At 32.0% G+C, this 20111-nt stretch overlaps 1 protein-coding gene across 1 annotated transcript in view; it reads left to right on the top strand.

Moving 5' to 3' along the window:
* Nucleotides 1–1877: 1877 nt before the first annotated feature.
* LOC134718327 (uncharacterized) overlaps nucleotides 1878–20111 on the top strand; it is a 36768-nt gene continuing 18534 nt past the window's right edge. Inside the window, exons 1-5 of the mRNA XM_063580822.1 lie at nucleotides 1878–1947; nucleotides 9286–9528; nucleotides 10008–10496; nucleotides 13806–13912; nucleotides 15305–15758. Coding sequence (XP_063436892.1) covers nucleotides 1878–1947; nucleotides 9286–9528; nucleotides 10008–10496; nucleotides 13806–13912; nucleotides 15305–15758 — 1363 coding nt within the window. The remainder of the gene's footprint in view (nucleotides 1948–9285; nucleotides 9529–10007; nucleotides 10497–13805; nucleotides 13913–15304; nucleotides 15759–20111) is intronic.

Genomic DNA, 20111 nt, shown 5'->3' on the forward strand with positions numbered 1-20111 from the left:
TCTTTTTTTGAGAGCCCAGGTGGTCGTGTGGTCTAGCGGGACGGCTGCAGTGCAGGCGATTTGGTGTCACAATATCACAGTAGCATGGGTTCGAATCCCGGCGAGGGAAGAACCAAAAATTTGCGAAAGCAAATTTACAGATCTAACATTGTTGGGTTGATGTTTAGACGAGTTGACTCGTCTAAACATCAACCCAACAATGTTAGATATATATATATATATATATATATCTGTCATTTGTGGATAGATGTCTTATTGGCAGTCTTACCCCAGATATCTATAGTTTTATACCATATTCATTATATATGTACCGGTATTAGAATATTCTTATTAGTATATTAGTAATACTTTATAAAACAAATTCTCTTAATTATAAAATAAATATGTCTCCTGTCTTACACACTTGATAATATATAAATTAATGCATAAATATATTGTCTAAATTTTTTCTTCACTGTAAAAAGTTAAGAAGACACTTTAAATATCACTATTTTGAACTAAATGTGCATACACACTTATTCAAAATGGTGGAAATTCTAATGCAATGTACTTACCAAAAGATGTTTCCATAAATATTTGTTAAAACATCAATCTTCCTTAATCCAAAAGTCATGCCATCAGAAGAGGATACACTGCACTATTCAATGTCTATACAGTTATTAGTAAACATTCATTGTAAAATTCTTATTTTATTCATGATAGCTAGAAGACATCTTTGCTTGCCATGTGCATGCTCAAGCCCAGTTCAAATTTTAACTTTGATTGAGGTTTTTTAGGGTATTGTGACAGTGTGATCCCTTTAACATTTGCTCCTAATAATAACTATTTTAATTACCAAAATCTTGAATATTTGATCTTATAATAAAAAAAATACTGTTTGTTTTTTTATTTTTATGTTATGAGTTATAGTTAAGTAAATACCTGAAGAAAAATGTATAAAAACATGTGCTTCCCTTAATTTGCCTCAAACTCTGTGTACATTTACAATACAATTTCCTGTCTTCTTGTACTTTACACATGTACACAGAGATAAATTGAAAACAGATGGACCACATAACATTGATATCACCAGCTCATATTTCTAATTGCTCAACTTTTGCTCAACTTTTGCTCAACTACATGAAAAGTTAAATCAAAGATCAATTGCTCAACTTTTCTTCAACTACAAAAAAAAAAATCAAAGTCTGAATTATCAACTTTTGCTCAACTATTTGAAAACCAAAGATCAATTGCTCAACTCTTCCTCAACTTAATGGCCAGGTTCAGTTGAGGGCCAGTTGAGCGACATCTATCAAACATACAGTGCTTGGCAAGGTTTGAGTTGAGCTATAAAATTGAGAATGGAAATGGGGAATGTGTCAAAGAGACAACAACAGCAGAAGGTCACCAACAGGTCTTCAATGCAACGAGAAATTCTCGCACCAGGAGGCGTCCTTCAGCTGGCCCCTAAACAAATATATACTAGTTCAGTGATAATGAACACCATACTAAACTCCAAATTGTACACAAGAAACTAAAAGTTAAAATAATACAAGACTAACAAAGGCCAGAGGCTCCTGACTTGGGACAGGCGCAAACATGCGGCGGGGTTAAACATGTTTGTGATATCTCAATCCTCCCCCTATACCTCTAGCCAATGCAGAAAGGTAAACGCATAACAATACATATTAAAATTCAGTTCAAGAGAAGTTCGAGTCTGATGTCAGAAGATGTAACCAAAGAAAGCTGCTCAACACCTAGCCCTCAACTATTTTGCTTAAAACAGCTAGCCCTCAACTAGCCCTCAACTTTTTTTTTCTGTAGGGGTATTAAACTATTTGACAAGTTTTCACATGGGGCATGATAGTTTATAGCATATTTTTCTTTTGTAGACTGTCATGTCAAAGACATCCCCAGAAGTAACTCCTGACTCCCATTTACAGGAACCTGCAGCACCAGTAGTTGAAGGTAATTATCTAATGTAAATTATTCAGATACCGACTGAAATGATTTATAATTACTTGTTTCTAATAAACGGACATTTGTTGTCCCAAGTACATCCATACTTTTCTGAGAGTATTGCCACAGTGGGATATAGCTGATCTGCTTAAGACAAGTACATGGATGTTTTTTTTGTTCTGCCTACAATAGTAGAGGGTCATGATGTTTCTTGTTTGTGCGTCTCTCCCAGTTATTTGAAATAAACATGTAGTTTGTGATCACATCAACTTGAAACTTAGTTAATATATATAACTCAAGCAATTGAATATTTGATAAAAATTACGAATGGAAACGGGGAATGCTTCAAAGAAACTTCAACCAGATCAAATAGCATAAAACAGCCCAAGGCCTCCCATTGGTCTCTAACACAGCGAGAAAATCCCACACCTAGAGGCTGCTTCAGCTGGCCCCTAAAGTTTAATGTATACAAGCATGTTTGCGCCTGTCCCAAGTCAGGAGCCTCTGGCCTTTGTTAGTATTGTATTATTTTAATTTTAGTTTCTTGTGTACAATTTGGAAATTAGTATGGCGTTCATTATCACTGAACTAGTATATATTTGTTAAGGGGCCAGCTGAAAGACGCCTCCGGGTGTGGGAATTTCTCGCTACATTGAAGACCTATTGGTGACCTTCTGCTGTTGTTTTTTCTATGGTGGTTGTTGTCTCTTTGACACATTCCCCATTTCCATTCTCAATTTTAAGTTCAGTGAAGATGGATGTCTCATGAAAATAAACTAATAGTATTTACAAAGTGTGGAATAATAAAATAAATTAAATAAATGGACAGGATATCATGCAATTATGTATTGAAGGGTTTCTTTGCAAGTACAAACTGATGGACGCCACTGGTGGATCAATAATTGTTCTCATGGACGTTTGTTGAGATTTTTGCTCTATCTGCAATTTCATGTTTAATGTTTTAAGGGACTTGTGTCTGTCTTTTCATGTTGACTCTAATAAGGGGAAGTTGAAATGCTGAAAACCAGCCATCAGCTCAACTGGATTATACAGAATAAGTAGTTTTTTGACATATTAATACATTGACACATAGACGGATAGACACATTGACCAGTTGACCTATTAAAAAATTGACATATTACATAATTGACATATTAAAACATTGACAGATCATCATCTCAAAATTGATGTATCAAAAGAGGATCAAATTCAAACATTGACACAAAGACATATGGACACATTGACCAGTTGACAAATTAACACATTGACATATTTATACATTGACAGTTCTAAAGCTTTTTACACATCAACGCCTTGAGAGATCTACACATTGACATATTGACACATTGACAGATCAACACTTGAACAGACTCATATACTGACACATTGATGTATCCACACTTAGACAGATCAACACAATAACAGACTCATATATGCATCGACACATCAGGCCTCTACCATGTCTACAATAACTTTTTTTCAACTTGTCCAGTAGGACAAGTACATACCAAAACTTATTTGTCCGAATGAAATTGTTACTTGTCCAATTTTTTTTTAACCCAAAATAACCTTTTTACATTTTAAGTTGATTAAAGGAACAAAACGAATTTAAATAATAGAATTGAATTTGATGAATTTCTTTTGAAATACTTTTCAAAAATATGAGTCAAGTACAACTGAATCTAGTCATGTCACAGGACTTAGGTTCTAGTTTTCACCAATGCCAGTCTCATCAGAATCTATTCAAATGCAATCAATAAAAAGAAGATGAGGTCTGATTGCCAATGAGAAAACTAATATGGTATTTATTAAAAAGAACATAATAAGGTAAGAAAATGAGATACTGATTTGTCTTGGTCCCAAATTGTCTCCTGTCTTGCCAAACTGTCTATCAATCATGTCTACTAAATATGTGTCCTACGGTGCTGACTGTCTTAAACTTCGAGCTAAACCTGTCCAGGTGACGAACTGTACTATAAAGTTACCTTATCTATAAAGCGCAGCATTGATTCGGATCAGTAAGACTGGTTTCCGAGAATAGTATACTTTTGACCTGTTAAAAGTACCTGACAAAGAACCAGTTTAAATTATCGATTGCAAGTCGAAGTAAAAGGTTTTGCATTTGAATAGACAGAATACAGAAACCACGTGACAGAAACATGTCAAATTAATATTTGTTTTGTTTGTTTGTTGTTTATAATTATGCTCTGTTTATTAAAGTTGGATGAAGTTTATTTTCTGCAGAATAATTGTACTTGTCCCAACGGACAAGCTTGATACAGCTTTTACACTTCCGACCTTTTTTCCCTCTGGTACCGGACAATTGGACAAGCGTTATTGTCGAGGTCTGCACATTGCTATATTGACACACTGACAGATTAACACTTTTACAGATTCATACATCTGCACATTGACATATCGACAAACTGACAGATCAACACGAAACAGACTCATCAATTGGCATATTGCTACACTGACAAATCTACACATAAACATATTCATACATCAACACATTGTCATATCGATACACTGACAAATCAACACTTAAACAGATTCATACATCAACACATTACCATATTGACACACTGACAGATTAGAAAAAATAACAGACTCATCAGGGATGATTCCACTATAGAGTTTAGGGCCGCTTAGCGGCCCTTAAATTGGCCAGCGGCCCCCAAAAAATTTATGTGAATATAAATTCCCAATTCAGGAAAATAAAATAAAAATTGGTATTGCCGGAAAAATTTCCGTCACTGATTACGGCAACTATAATTTTTCATACATGTCATAGTTTGTTGTCAAAACGTAGTAAAATCCGGATAACATAAGAATGTTGACTACAATCGCATTTTATTAACAACGATTTAATTATGTTAACATGAGGTAAACAATTTTAGCAGCTGGTTTCAATTGGTTAAAATATTATGGCAGTATTTGATCTCGTATAAGTAGATCGCTCAGCAGGTTGATCAAAAACATGTTTTTTGACAAACAGGTGTCAAAGCAAACATCGACAAAGAGCAAATTAAAATGTTTGTATAGCATTGATTAATAAATTTTAATGGGCGCCAAATTCGTAAAAGCAGATCGCCCGTTATGTTTTTGTTGAAAAAAATGTTGATAATAGACCATTCATGAAATGAGCCCCCCCTCTCCCTGAAATACGATGTTTTTATTATGGAACTGTTTCAAAAGATATATAAATGATCCAAATAATTTTAAAGTTCACTGGTTCAATTGCTTTAAATATCTTATCAATTAAAGTAATAAACTTTTGTAATTGTTTTTCTTAATTCGACAATTGGCCAGTTCAATCTGAAATCCATTTAAAATCAAGGTAAGTTTATACAGATGATCTGTTGAAAAAAATACCCAATGGATGATTTTTTTCAGTGGTTAATATGGCAGCAGTTTTGCTATATAATCTAACCTCAAGATATATCATAAACTTTATAAGATATCGAATTTAATAGTTCATTAGATATCTTATATAGTTTGTAAGATATCTTATATAGTTCATGAGATATCTTATATAATGTATGAGATATCTTAAATTGTTTATAAGATATCTCAAATAATTTTCTTTATCAGATATCTTAAAAATTATATAAGATATCTTATAAACTATATGATATATCTTATAAACTGTATAAGATATCTTATATAAAGTATATTTATAAGATATTTCATATAATTTATAAGATATCTTATATAATTTTCTAAATATAATATCCAATTAACTATATAAGATATCTTATATGAAAAATATTTATAAGATATTTCATATACTTTATAAGATATATCTTATAAAGTTTTAAAACTTTCTTAAATATATAAGATATCTTATTAAATATATAAGATATCTCATATAATATATAAGATAGCTTTTAAAAATGAATTATATAAGATATCTCATATATTAAATGAGATCTCTTATATATTATATAGGATATCTTATATAAATCTTATATATTATATAAGATATCTTATATATTATGAGATAATAATATAACTTTCTTTATAAGATATCTTATATAATTTTCTTTACATGATATCTTATATAATTTTTTTTGTAAGATATCTTATATATAATTTTCTTTATAAGATATCCCATAAACTATGTAAGATATCTTAGAAACTATATGAGATGTCTTATCAACTATATAAGATATCTTGTAAATTATAAAAGATATCTTATAAATTATAAAAGATATCTTGTACATTATAAAAGATATTTATAAGATATCTCATATACTTTATGAGATCTCTAATAAACTTATGAGATATTTTATATAATATATAAGATATCTCATATAATATATAAGACATCTTATGTAACATGTGTAAATGAAACTATAGAAGATATCTTATATATCAAATGAGATATTTTATATATTACATGAGATATCTTGACCTTTTATAGCTGACTATGCGGTTTGGGTTTTGTTCATTGTTGAAGGCCGTACGGTGACCTTTAGTTGTTAATGTTTTTGGTCTTTTGTGGATAGTTGTCTCATTGACAATCATACCACATCTTCTTTTTTATATTTGATTAAATAGTAAAACGGCTTGCCATAGATTCATGTTAGCTGGTATATATGTTTATGCCTAGGTTACTTTGAAGTAAGGCGTCAAAGAAAAAAAAATATAATAGCCTTTCAAGACGTCATAATTATTTGGAATAGTGCATCATGTGCAATGATATTCATGTAATACAACTTCCCTGGTCTTAAGACAATAACTTTCAAGTAATCTGGTGATCATATCTATGAGATCAGAATCATATATATCATAATCATTAGCCCATCCATAATTATTCAAAATGTTACAACTTCTTAAATCAGTGTAGAGGTTAAACTTAATATTCATTGTCCATTTTTACAGGAAAATGATATGATTTTGTCTTAGATTTTATGCATAAAAAATTCCCAATTGGGATAAAAATTCCCAATTTGATGTTCAAGGGACCCATTTGAAAACACCTGGAATCATCCCTGCTCATATATTGACTCATTGTTATATTGAAACACTGACAGATCAACACATCAACTGACTCATACATCAACATTTGATATATCAACACATTGACAGATCAACACATTAACAGACTCACACATCAACACATATACATATTGACACATCAACATATCAACACATTAACATACTAAAACATCTACACATTGATACATCGACACACTGACAAATCAACCCATAAACACTCGTACATCAAAACACTGACAGATCTACATATAACAAGACTCATACATCAACACAATGAAATATTGATACCTTGAGAGACCTAAAAATCAATGCATTGCCATATAAACACACTGACAGATTAACACATTTACAGATTCAAACATGAAACATCAATACACTGATATATCAATACATTAACACTCATACATCGACACATAAACATATTGACACACTGAAAGATCAACACATCAACTGACTCATACATCAACATTTGATATATCAACACATTGACAAATCAACACATTAACAGACTCACACATCAACACATAGACATATTGACACACTAACAGATTTAACACATCAACACATTGACATATTGATACACTGACAGATCAACATATTAATAGACTGGTACATCAACACATTGACATTTTGACACACTGACAAATCAACATATAAACACACTCAAACATTAACAAGTTGACATATTGACACACTGACAAATCAAAAAATAAACAGACCCATACATCAGCACATATACATATTGACACATTGACAAACTTAACACATTAAAAGATTCACACTGATAGATCAACATATTAAAAGACTCGTACATCAACACAATGACATATTGAACAGACACATTGACATATTGACACACTGACAGATCAACATATTACAAGACTCCCACTTCAACAATTTGACATATCCACCCACTGACAAATCAACACTTTAACACACATTTGTCATCACGCTGATAGATCAACACATTGACAGGCTCATACATCAATACATTGACATATTGACACACTTACATATCAACATATAACCAGATTAATACATCAACACATTGACATATTGAAACATTGACAGATCAACACATCAACTGACTCATACATCAACATTTGATATATCAACACATTGACAGATCAACACATTGATAGACTCATGCATCAGCACATTGGATATTGACACACTGACATATCAACATATTACCAGACTCAAACATCAACACATTGACATATTGACACACTGACATATCAACACATTCCCTGACTCAAACATCAACACATTGACACATTGACACACTGACATATCAACACATTCCCTGACTCAAACATCAGCACATTGACATAATGACATACTGACATATCAACACATTACCTGACTCAAACATCAACACATTGACATATTGACACACTGAATATCAACATCTTACCAGACTCAAACATAAATACATTGACAGATGAACACATTAACAGACTCATACATTGACACATTGACAGATTTACACATTAACAGACTGAAACATTTGCATATTGACAAATTGACACACTGACAAATCAACACATTAACAGACTAAAATATTCACACGTCGACATATTGACACATTGACAGGATCATACATCAAAACACTGACAGATCTACATAGAACAAGACTCATACATCAACACAATGACATATTGATACCTTGAGAGACTTAAAAATAAATGCATTGCCATATAAACACACTGACAGATTAACACATTAACAGATTCAAACATCAATGCATTAACACACTGATATATCAATACATTAACACTCATACATCGACACATAAACATATTGACACACTGACATATTAACTAAAATTTCAGACTCATACATACACCTTGACATATTGGCACACTAACAAATCAACAAATTAACAGACTTGTACATCAACATGTAAACATATCAACACACTTATAAATTAACACATTAACAGATAAATTCATCCACACAGAGATATCGACAAACTGACATTTTAACACATTATCATGCAGACTCATACATCGACACAGACATATTGACACACTGAAATTTCAACACATTAAAATATTCATATATCAACACATTAACATATTAAAACACTAACAAATTAACACATTAACAGACTTCTACATCATTACACCAATAATTCAATACATAAACAGGCTAATACATAAAAACATAGACATAAAGACATTGTGACATATTTAACGCATTGACATATCGAAAAGATGACATATCAACATATTAACCCACAAATGAGGAGAAATTATCTATGAGTGTTTGTATGGATACATTTTTTTTTTCACAACATGAACAAATCAAAACTTTCCAATTTTTTTTATTTTTTTTTAGATTCCATCGGAAAAGGGCAACAGTCTGCCATGTTAAATCGTTTATTAGGGAAGGGCAGCTATGAATCTTTTGATATGAGATGCATGGTAACTGGCCAATTTTCTGTTGGGAAGTCGACTCTTGTTAAGCTGTTAGCTGGAGAAATTATACCTGATGGTCGACACCCGACAGATGGGATTTCTCTGGTAGAAGGTCGCTGTGGCCTAGATATTCTTACAAAAGAGTGGATTCTTGTTGATCAAGGTGAGAAAGGGTACAAGTACAAACATCTGACCACATTTAAAAAACTCTATTGCATGGACTGCGCTATCAGCAGAGATGTTATAGCACTGATTTAAATTAGTTTCACATTGTAGCCATCTTTTTTGTGCCTTCTATTCACGCACCATATTAATTCAATATCAAATCTGATTTGTGTATGAAAATCTTAACAATTTACTAATCTTATTAGAACGATGTTAAGGTTTTATATTTTGAAATTGAATTTAAATGTTAAAATTAATCAATGAATTAACATTTATTTTCCATAATCAATAATGTCATCAATCAATCAGTTAAAATATGACTCTCTTTAAAATATGTTAATAGCATTATGTAAATGTTACACATGATAAGATATGATTCTTATCTTAATTCTGATTTTTCTTACATTCTTCACTTGGTTTTGACAGCCTGCAGCTGTTTTGGGTTTGATTTGCCTGATGTATTGAATATAATTGCAGACTCTTATAATGCCCTGGATGTTGTGTACCATAAGGTTTTAATGACCTCTCTGGAAGAAGAGAAGGAGAGTGAACTAACCAAAAAGTTCATCAAAGCTCCAGATACAAGCCCAACTGGTTATGCCAAAGCTACACTTTCCTCTTTGCCCTCAGAAGAGTCTGCAGCAGCACAATGTCCACAATCTATGAAATCCTCCAATGTGCCTCACACGGTAAAACAGATGGAAAAGAAAATGAAAACAAGAATGACTAAAGAAGAAATTAGAAAGAAAATGGAAAAGGTCCTCAAAAGTGGGAAGTATAAAATGAAAGTTGGACGTCTTATCTTCTGGGATTTTGGTGGACAATACGTTTATTTAACAACACACCAGACCTTCATGACGTTCCGGGCATTGTTTCTTGTAGTATTTGATGGGAGCAAAGAATTGCATGAACAGGTCCCTGATGTGATGTGTTTTCCAGGGCAGCACATGACGCCAACGCCAGCAGGTAATATGCATGTTATTTACATTCCGATAATGCGAACAATCATTTCTATAACAGCAAGGTGATAATTCAAAAAAATAAAAAATTGTCTTTTCTAAATATTTAAGCAAACCAAAATGTTTACGTAACTTGTTTACATTGCCACTTTGAGATTGTCACAAACTACTATATTAACCTCAATATGTCTCACATTTTGAAACATTGATATGAGGTTATACAATAATATTTATCAAAGATTCCAGGTTTTATTTTTTGTATGTTGGAAAGTGTTTTGTATACACACAAATGATCAGTTAAATTTGAATCAAATTGAGTGGCCAACTCTTTTAGGAAGTTAGAGCATGAGCAAACAACTGTAAATTTTTAAATCAGTCGGCAGAACAATAGAATGACATCATGATATATTGTGATAAAGCTCTTTCCTGAAAATTTCTTTAGATTTTAAATGAGTGAATTCTCACAAAAAGGAGCTGATGATTTTATCATAAGCATGAACAGAGTGTTGCACTTATTAACAGACAACATCATATTTTTATACCACCACAACACATTTTTGCGGTCGTATATTGGTTTGACGATTGCTTCAATGTCATCATCCTAAGACACTTTACTTTTCGCACATTAACTGTAGTTTAAGTAAATGCATTTCTATGAAATTTTACCATACAGTTCAATATCACAAAAGGAAGGTTGGGATGGATTTTGGGGGTTATGGTACCAGCAGTTAAGGAATTAGGGGCCAAAAAAGAGCCAAAAATAAGCATTTTTGTTACTTCCAGACATTAACTTGTGTGTTAGTGAATTGATCTCTCTGACCTTGTACCACAAGGTTCCATATCACAAAGGGAAGGCTGGGATTGATTCAGGGGGTAATTGCCTCAAAATTTTAGGAATAAGGGGCCAAAAAAGAAGCAAAAAACAAGCATTGTTCTAGTTGTACTAATTGTACTACAAGGTTCCACAAGGGGAAAGCTGGAATTGAGTTTGGGGGTAATTGCCGGAAACACTTAGGAATTAAGGGCCAACAAGGGGCCGAAAATAAGCATTTTTCTAGTTTCCAGACAATAACTTGTGTTCAAGTGTATGGATTTCTAGCTCAATTGCACAGTATTGCACAAAAAGCAAGAAATCTTCAATTGCACAGTATTGCGCAACAGCAAGAAATCTTCTATTGCACAGTATTGCACAAAAAGCAAGAAATATTGAATTGCACAATATTGCGCAATTGCAAGAAATATTCAATTGCACAGTATTGGGCAATAGCAAAAAATCTTCAATTGCACAGTATTGCACAATAATAAGAAATATCCAATAGCACAATATTGTGCAATAGCAAGAAATCTTCGATTTCACAGTTTTGCGCAATAGCAAGAAATATTCAATTTCACAGTATTGAGCAATAGCAAGAAATATTGAATTGCACAATATTGCGCAATTGCAAGAAATATTCAATTGCACAGTATTGGGCAATAGCAAGAAATCTTCTTTTGCACAGTATTGTGCAATAGCAAGAGATCTGCAATTGAAATGTATTACAATTTTTTTAACCCATTAAAATTTTGTTAGATAATTCACCACATTTATTTAGTGTCAGAAACTTATATTATGTCAAAAATTTGATAACAATCAAATTCAGACAGTATCAAGCTTGAATATTGTGTCCAAACATGGACAAACTGTTCAGGGTTCTACCTCTGCGGTTGTATGTATGTGTGTACCTTGCAAGGTCCTCATGTCAGTCAGACAGTTTTCACTTGACCTCGACCTCATTTCATGGATAGGTGAACAAGGTTAAGTTTTGATGGTCTAGTATATTTGGTGTATGGAAGAATTGTAAGTTGTACATGTCCTACTGGCAGGTGTGATCCGACCTTGACATCATTTTCATGGTTCAGTAGTTATGGTTATTTTTTTGTGTTTTGGTATGTTTTTTATACAGCATGCCATTGATCTACTTTATTTTGTATCTGAAATGATTGTAGGGTGTACATGTCCAACAGACAGGTGTGATCTGACCTTAACCTCATTTTCATTTGATTGAGTTTTATAGTATTTGTTTCTTATACTATATATTATAGGTCAACTATATTTGGTGTATGGAAATATTTTATGGTGTACATGTCAGTCTCCAGGTATCATCTGACCTTGACCTCATTTTCATGGATCATTGATCAATGTTAAGTTTTCATGGTTAAGTTTGTTTCTTAGATACTTTAAGCAATAGTTCAACTACATGTATATGTGATGCATAGATTGATTGTACGGTGTTCATGTCTGCCTGGAATGGTTCATCTGACCTTGACCTCCTTTTTATGGTTCATTGGTCAATGTTTAGTTTTCTTGGTCATATCTATAAATTAACTGTTTACCAAACTTTTGAATTTTTGAAATACTCAGTCTTTTCTACCCAGGAATAGACCACCTTAGCTGTATTTGACAAAACATTTAGCATATTTAGTCCTAAATGCTCATCAACTTTGTACTTTATTTAGACTTTTTAACATTTTTGAATTCTAGCGTCACTGATGAGTCTTCTGTAGACGGAACGCGGTCTGGTGTAAATACAAAACTTAATCCTAGTATCTATAATGAGTTTATTTAAGTCTGTTTCTTAGAAACTATAGGCAATAGGTCAACTTCATTTAGTGTATTGAATGATTGTTAGGTCTACATGTATTTCTGTTTACTTTATCTGACCTTGACCTCATTTTCTTGGATCATGTTAAGTTTATGTGATAGTTGTAGTTAAACTTTATATGTAGGACTATCAACATAATATAAATGCTTAGTAAAGAAGGTGAGAAATTTCAGTGTGTGCACTTTTGTTGTTATTCCTGAAACCTATTTTTGTTAAAACTTTGTATTAAGTAGCAGCAAAACAAATGTAATCCTTATTTTTTTCATATATGTTTATTTGTTGTAAAAATAAGTTAAGCAATGTATTGTCAAATTCACAATTTATGGCCTAGTCATTAAGCAATGTGAAAAAAATGTTTTCCTAAAGAAAGTCAGATTGTCTTATAATGAGTTAACCAGAAAACATATTTAATGTTAGAATGTTTACATACTGATTTCTCAAAATATCTACCCAAAGACTAAAAATTATAGTTTTGATGAATTTTTTCTTCATATACCATCCAGATTTATTTCCTTATTTTTTATGCCTAAAAAAGTAAGCAGGGGAATGGAATTACTTGTTAAATTTAGTCATGAATTTGTATTCCATCTGCTTCCTTTGTTTAATATTCACATAGACAAAGATGAGAGACAGTTTATACTTTTTTTATGACAGATTTTGATTTTATTTTGTAGTATTCTTGCAATATTGGGTCAATTCCATCCTGACCTATTGTAAGGTTGTATATGCAGGCATTCCAAAGATCTTGTTTGTTGCCACTCACAAAGACAAAGTACCATTGGTGAGTTATCTTATGTTAGAAATATAGTAGTTAGTCATTGCAATTTGAAACACTTGAATAATGTGTAAAAACTGCTTACATAATGATAATATGCCGATATGTCTTAACTTGACCAAACTTCGTGTAAAGCTACACTTTTAAAAGAACAAGATCCTAATTGATTGGCGGGTAATAGACTTAAGATCAGATTAAAGGGCCTATAACTAGAGTAGAATGTATGAAGAACCACTTATAGATAAGAAAATTGATATTCGGTTTGTGTTTGTATTAATATTCAAAAGTAAAATCACAAAAATACTGAACTCAGAGGAAAATCAATTTGGAAAGTCCATAATCACATGGCAAAATCAAAAAACAAAACGCATCAAAAACGAATGGACAAGAACTGTCGTATTCCTGACTTGGTACAGGCATTTTCAAATGTAGTAAATTTTCATGAAGATTCTCTGCAGTGTCACTCTCGGTCATGGTCTTTTCACTTCAAACAATTGCTCAGTTTAAATTGTAAAAGTTTGTATTTTCTTGGCCGTGTCACTCTCGGGCATAGTCTATTGACTTTAAACAATTGCTCAGTTTAAATGTTAAAGTTTGAATTTTCTTAGCCGTGTCACTGTCGGGCATGGTCTATTGACTTTAAACAATTGCTCAGTTTAAATGTTAAAATTTTTTTTTTCTTTGCCGTGTCACTCTCGGGCAATGTCTATTGACTATAACAATTGCTCAGTTTGATTGTTAAAGTTGTATTTAAGTCAGTTTTATTTCAACAAATATTTTGACAAAGTGAAAGTTTAGCATTTAGTGGTACTGCACAAGATATACGTCTTAACTGTATTTTCAGTGATGTAAGTCCCCAAAATATTTGAAATTCCAAAACGTAATACAAATGTTGATGAGTTGATGAAATCAAAAATCTGGACAGGGAATGCATTAGGACGATTCATGCTTTGTTTTAAAATAATTATAATTTTTATCAACAAAAAATTGAACTATAACAATATCCATATGTTCATGCAAATACCCTCTTGACCTGTTTTAGATGTATTGACAACTTATTAAATGTGACTTATTTGTTTACTTGTGTTTCTATACTAGGTAGGTAATTAAAAGTGAATTACCAAACACAAATATAAATAGCTAGTGTTTCTTTCAAAAGACTCTTTTCATTTTATTCCCCTTGGAATGTAAGATTTAACAACTGATAACAGTTTCAGTCTGTTATCTTTGAAAGTATAAGATCTAGGTTAAAAGTGTAAAATTGACCTATAAGAGAAGATGTATGTCATTTGAAAATTTCAGATTGTAGTACGTGTTGGAATATTCCACCATTGAAGATGCATATAAATCACCAGGTGTGCGATGCAGTATCAGTGTATTATTTTTTATGTTTAACAGGAGAATATTGCGACCAGACGTGAAGAGCTTTACAGAGGAATTGAGGAATTGTTTAAAGACCACGAGGGAAAACATCATCTGGTCCTTAGACCTCTAATATTTGTCAATGCCAAAGATCAAGCCGACCCAGAAATAGAAGTTCTAAAGAAAACAATTACAGAACTTACATTCGACCACCCATGCTGGGGTGAAAGAATGCCCAATGCGTGTGTGCCACTAGAGCTAGAGATCGCTGAACTAGTGGCAGAAGGAAAGCAAATAATGTCATTGGCTGAAGTTAAAGAATTAAATGCTATCAGCGAGGTGTCTGTCCTGTCCCCTGAGCAGTTGACTGATTTCCTACATTTTCATCATTCTCTGGGGAAGATTGTTTATTTCGATACACCCCAACTGAGAGATAATGTAATGATCAACCCCCTTCTTATGGTGGAAGTTATGAGATCTTTTATCACAGGTGTGTATGTATTTTCATTATGTAGTGAATATATACTGCAGGTAGAAATGATCAAATATCCAAAAAGTGTTTACCTACCTGTTATTAGAGCGTGACAGACTGTTTAATAATATCCTATACTAATATTTGTTTTGGTGAGACCTTTTATGTAATATGATTAGTAAAAAAAATAATATTTTTTTATCCACAGTGTTAATAATTGTGAAATGCATACAATTGTTTAACAGATTTCTGAATGAAAATATTGGTTTTTTAATTGGTGATGTACGGCAGCAGGCAACCGAGCAGTTTACTCAGATACTTAGAACAAATTTCAATTGTGTGGCGTCACTTTTAGTATACTAGAGTTATGTCCCTTTAAAAATGGGTAAATAGCTAATTTTTTTGTTTCCATTTCCTTACATAAGTTTGCCTCAACCAGGGACTTTCTATACTAACGGGACTCGTCTCTATTGTTTTTATTTGATTACTCAGCCTCCTGTTTAAAGCTACCACCCTACAATAAACTTATTTTTGTATCTCTGATATACAATGCTAGTAGTTATTTGAGTACTTCACAGTACATTGTAATTGTATAATTATTATTAGTTGTATATACAAAATCTGATTAATAGCCGTTTAAGATGACAAAAAAATATAAGATTTTGAAAGAATGATGAATTATTTAACTGAGACGTATCGTTTTTAAGATCACCCCAGTTGTTTAAAATGGTTTACATATCACACAAGATGGCGGCCACTGACAATTCAACGAATAAATTCCTCAAAGTTCAAAGATCAATATTTAAAACGCGATTCGAGAAATGTTTTGAAAAACAGCATTTTGCAATGACAAAATGTATAAAATTTCATAAAAACGATTTTTTGATAAAATTGAGCATATAGTTTATTTGTAGTTATGAAGAACACTTCGTAAATGTGAAATGATTTGCAATAAAGTCACGTGACATCAGCTACTGGGGAGATCAGTCTGATAATTTAGATATCGTTATAAGTGACCAGTCCCGTTAGTAAAAAAAAGTCCCTGCCTCAACCAAACTTTAAAAATTCTACCACAAAACAAAGATCACGTTCGAATTTTGGTGCCTTCCCTTTTACCGTTTTAGAGTTATGACTTTTACAAAGGAAAGAAATGCGGAATTTTTCGTTTCTGTTCTCCGACTTATGTTTACCTCAATGAAATTTTAAAAAACTTAAATATAATGCTTATTACCAAAAAAGGTAGATCAATTACAAATTTGGGTAGTGTCACTTTTACTGCATTATGCAAGCTGGGGCATCATCTGTGTCCCATAGACACATTCCTTATTTAGTTTTTTTCTCAATTTAAACTGAAACTGATATTTATTAAGTAAAGATGTATCGGTATAACTTTAGAACTACATGGTTTCAAAATATAAAATATATTTGAACAATGCTAAAAACCTTGCAAGTAGTTCTATCTCGTTATGAGTTGGTTACCAACACAATTATGTTTTGAGACAATGTGTAGTTGTTATATATTCAAACTGAAACTCTTATATCAGGCTTTTTATAGACAGTGAATGTATACATGGTTAGTGTGACATTCATTTTCACTAAACTAACATACATTATATAATTATTGTTTAGGGACCAGCTGATGCATCCCTAGGGTTGCAAGATGTGTTTTATGTGTCGGTGGCCTTTTGCTGTTCATTGCACTTTGGTCGATAGTTGTCTCTTTAGCACATTCCATGTTTCTATTTTCAATTTTGTTGCAGGATCAATGCATTTTGACCACAAATGAAACACAATTGCAAAATGGTATAAGTGCCCATCTTGATGCCTAGTTTAACAAATTATTCATTGGTTCGCGTTTTTGAAACATTTGTCAAAAGATACAACAAGTTTTATTCACAGATTTAAATGAACTTGTATTTTGATGGAAGATATCCTGGAGTAATCAATTGTCTGAAATTCAACAGACATTTATATTCCATGATTATGAAATATCAACTATTCATGTTTAGTTCTCTCATCATGTTGTAACTGTGTCACTTTCTATTTATATTGGGGAACATATTTCATCCTGAAATCTGAACCTCACCAATGAAGCTTGAATTCCTGCTAAATTAAACCAATTGTTCCAAACGGTAAAGTTGAAAGTAATTTTTACGGACACCATCACGAGTTGGTTAACCGTTATGAAATATTCGTTTCACAGATGATAACAGATATGTTCCTAATGTCGTATCCATAATTCTGTACCCTTTTCACAAATAAAACCTACCGAATTAAACTTGGTACCACTTTTGTATTTGTACTAACATGAGCAACACGGTGGGTGCCACATGTGGAGCCAGATCTGCTTGCCCCTGCTAAGCAACTGAGATCACCACAACATGCACAAGTTTTTGGTGAGGTTATTGTTGCTTAGTCTTTAGTTTTCTATGTTGTGTTCTCTGCACTATTGTTTGTCTGTCTTTTTCTTTTCTAGACATGATGATGTCAGTTTATGAGTATGAATGTCCCTCTGGTACATTTTGCCCCTATTTTATAATATCATATTTGTCTGTTTGTCTTTTTCTTTTTTAGCCATGGCGATGTCAGTTTATGAGTATGAATGTCCCACTGGTACATTTTGCCCCTATTTTATCATATCATATTTGTCTGTTTGTCTTTTTCTTTTTTAGCCATGGCGATGTCAGTTTATGAGTTTGAATGTCCCTCTGGTATATTTCGCTCCTATTTTATAATATCATATTTGTCTGTTTGTCGTTTTCTTTTTTTAGCCATGGCTATGTCAGTTTATGAGTTTGAATGTCCCTCTGGTATATTTTGCCCCTATTTTATAATACATGTATCATATTTATCTGTGATACATTATCTATGATCAATCTAGTGATCAGTTATTGAACTTTGTGATGTAAAACCATCAAATCATAGAATGACACATCTGGTTTCCTACGAAACAGGTTCAACAAAAATATTCCCTTGAATTTAACAGCTGTAGAAAAATAACCTTGCATTTCACTGCAAAAAAAATAATTCTTGGTCCTTCAAATATATTTTGGGGATTAAGAAGCACCATTATGTTTTTGTGCTTTTATAGAATATTTTGGAAACTCTAGATGACATGGTTACAAAAGCTTGTAAACAGGAAAAAAGAGGGGGGATTTGATTGGTGATCTCATATGCAATGAAATCTTATACGAAATGTTTGACTGGACAGAATAAAACTTTACTCATGCCAATTTATCAAGATAAATTTTGAAACCGTTTTTTTTAAATGTCAATTCAACAAAGACTAAAAGGAGAAAAAACAATGGTGTTATTAACCCTATCGAGAGAAGCTGCACATGCAGCTTTGACCTGTAATGAACTCTCATTTTTCTATATTTCATTATTTTTCACTGAAATATTGCAATCCTGAAATATAGTAAGTGGATTAAGTCTCAAAACATATTTGTGAAAAATTTGCATTAAAATGAGGCTCTACCATTAATATTAATAGGCTGAGCAAGCCTGACACAGAGTTTTGGGGAGCTTATTTTGACTTTTTCTTTAAATGTCCTATTTTGGGTTTTACAAGAAAACATCTTTTTAAGTTGCTCTTTAAGGAATATACTGTAATATGTAAATGAAAGTCTTTTGAAGCAGTAACAATACATTATTTACTAGTGGTAAAAAAACCAATGTAATCAATTATTCATTTGTGTTTGTTTTATATATCAAACCCCTTACACCATAGTCAGATGGTGATGTATAGGGATTATAAAAGCCTGACTACTGAAAATAAATAACTAATTACTAATAGGGAAGCATTACATGTCTCTCTCTGGAATTGCACGTAAATTTCAGTTTTACGTAAAAACTTATTGAGCCCTCCATGGAGTCAGCTAACTTTTATATGTATAGCTCATTCAGGTTTAACAATACAATTACGCATTTATTATCACATTTCTAACATAAATAAGTAATAGTTCTTAGTCTTAAAAGTTAGAGGGAATGAGAGATATAAATGAACTAAAAGTACCTTATAAATGAGAACACAGAGGTAATTGTGTGCTGTTTACCATCTTATAGATATCTTTAATATCATATTGACCCATTTTAACTGAGATGGATATTTTGATCATTTATTGGTCCACACTATATTCTATCATGATGCGGCATGGTTTGATTTTTTTTAAGACATTTTGCTTAAATCGCTGTAGATGTAGTTTTACATTAGGATGAAATTCTCTAAATTTATTGAACTGATAAAGACAAAGCTTAACGGGGAATCTTCAAATAACCAGTATATCAAAGAAAAAAAATCAAATTCAGTGTATTTAACATAAATGTATTCTTTATATATATACGATCACAGCTTGGGAACTTACCTCAAAA

Source organism: Mytilus trossulus, chromosome 5 (assembly GCF_036588685.1).
Source record: "Mytilus trossulus isolate FHL-02 chromosome 5, PNRI_Mtr1.1.1.hap1, whole genome shotgun sequence".
Classification (NCBI taxonomy): Eukaryota; Metazoa; Mollusca; class Bivalvia; order Mytilida; family Mytilidae; genus Mytilus; species Mytilus trossulus.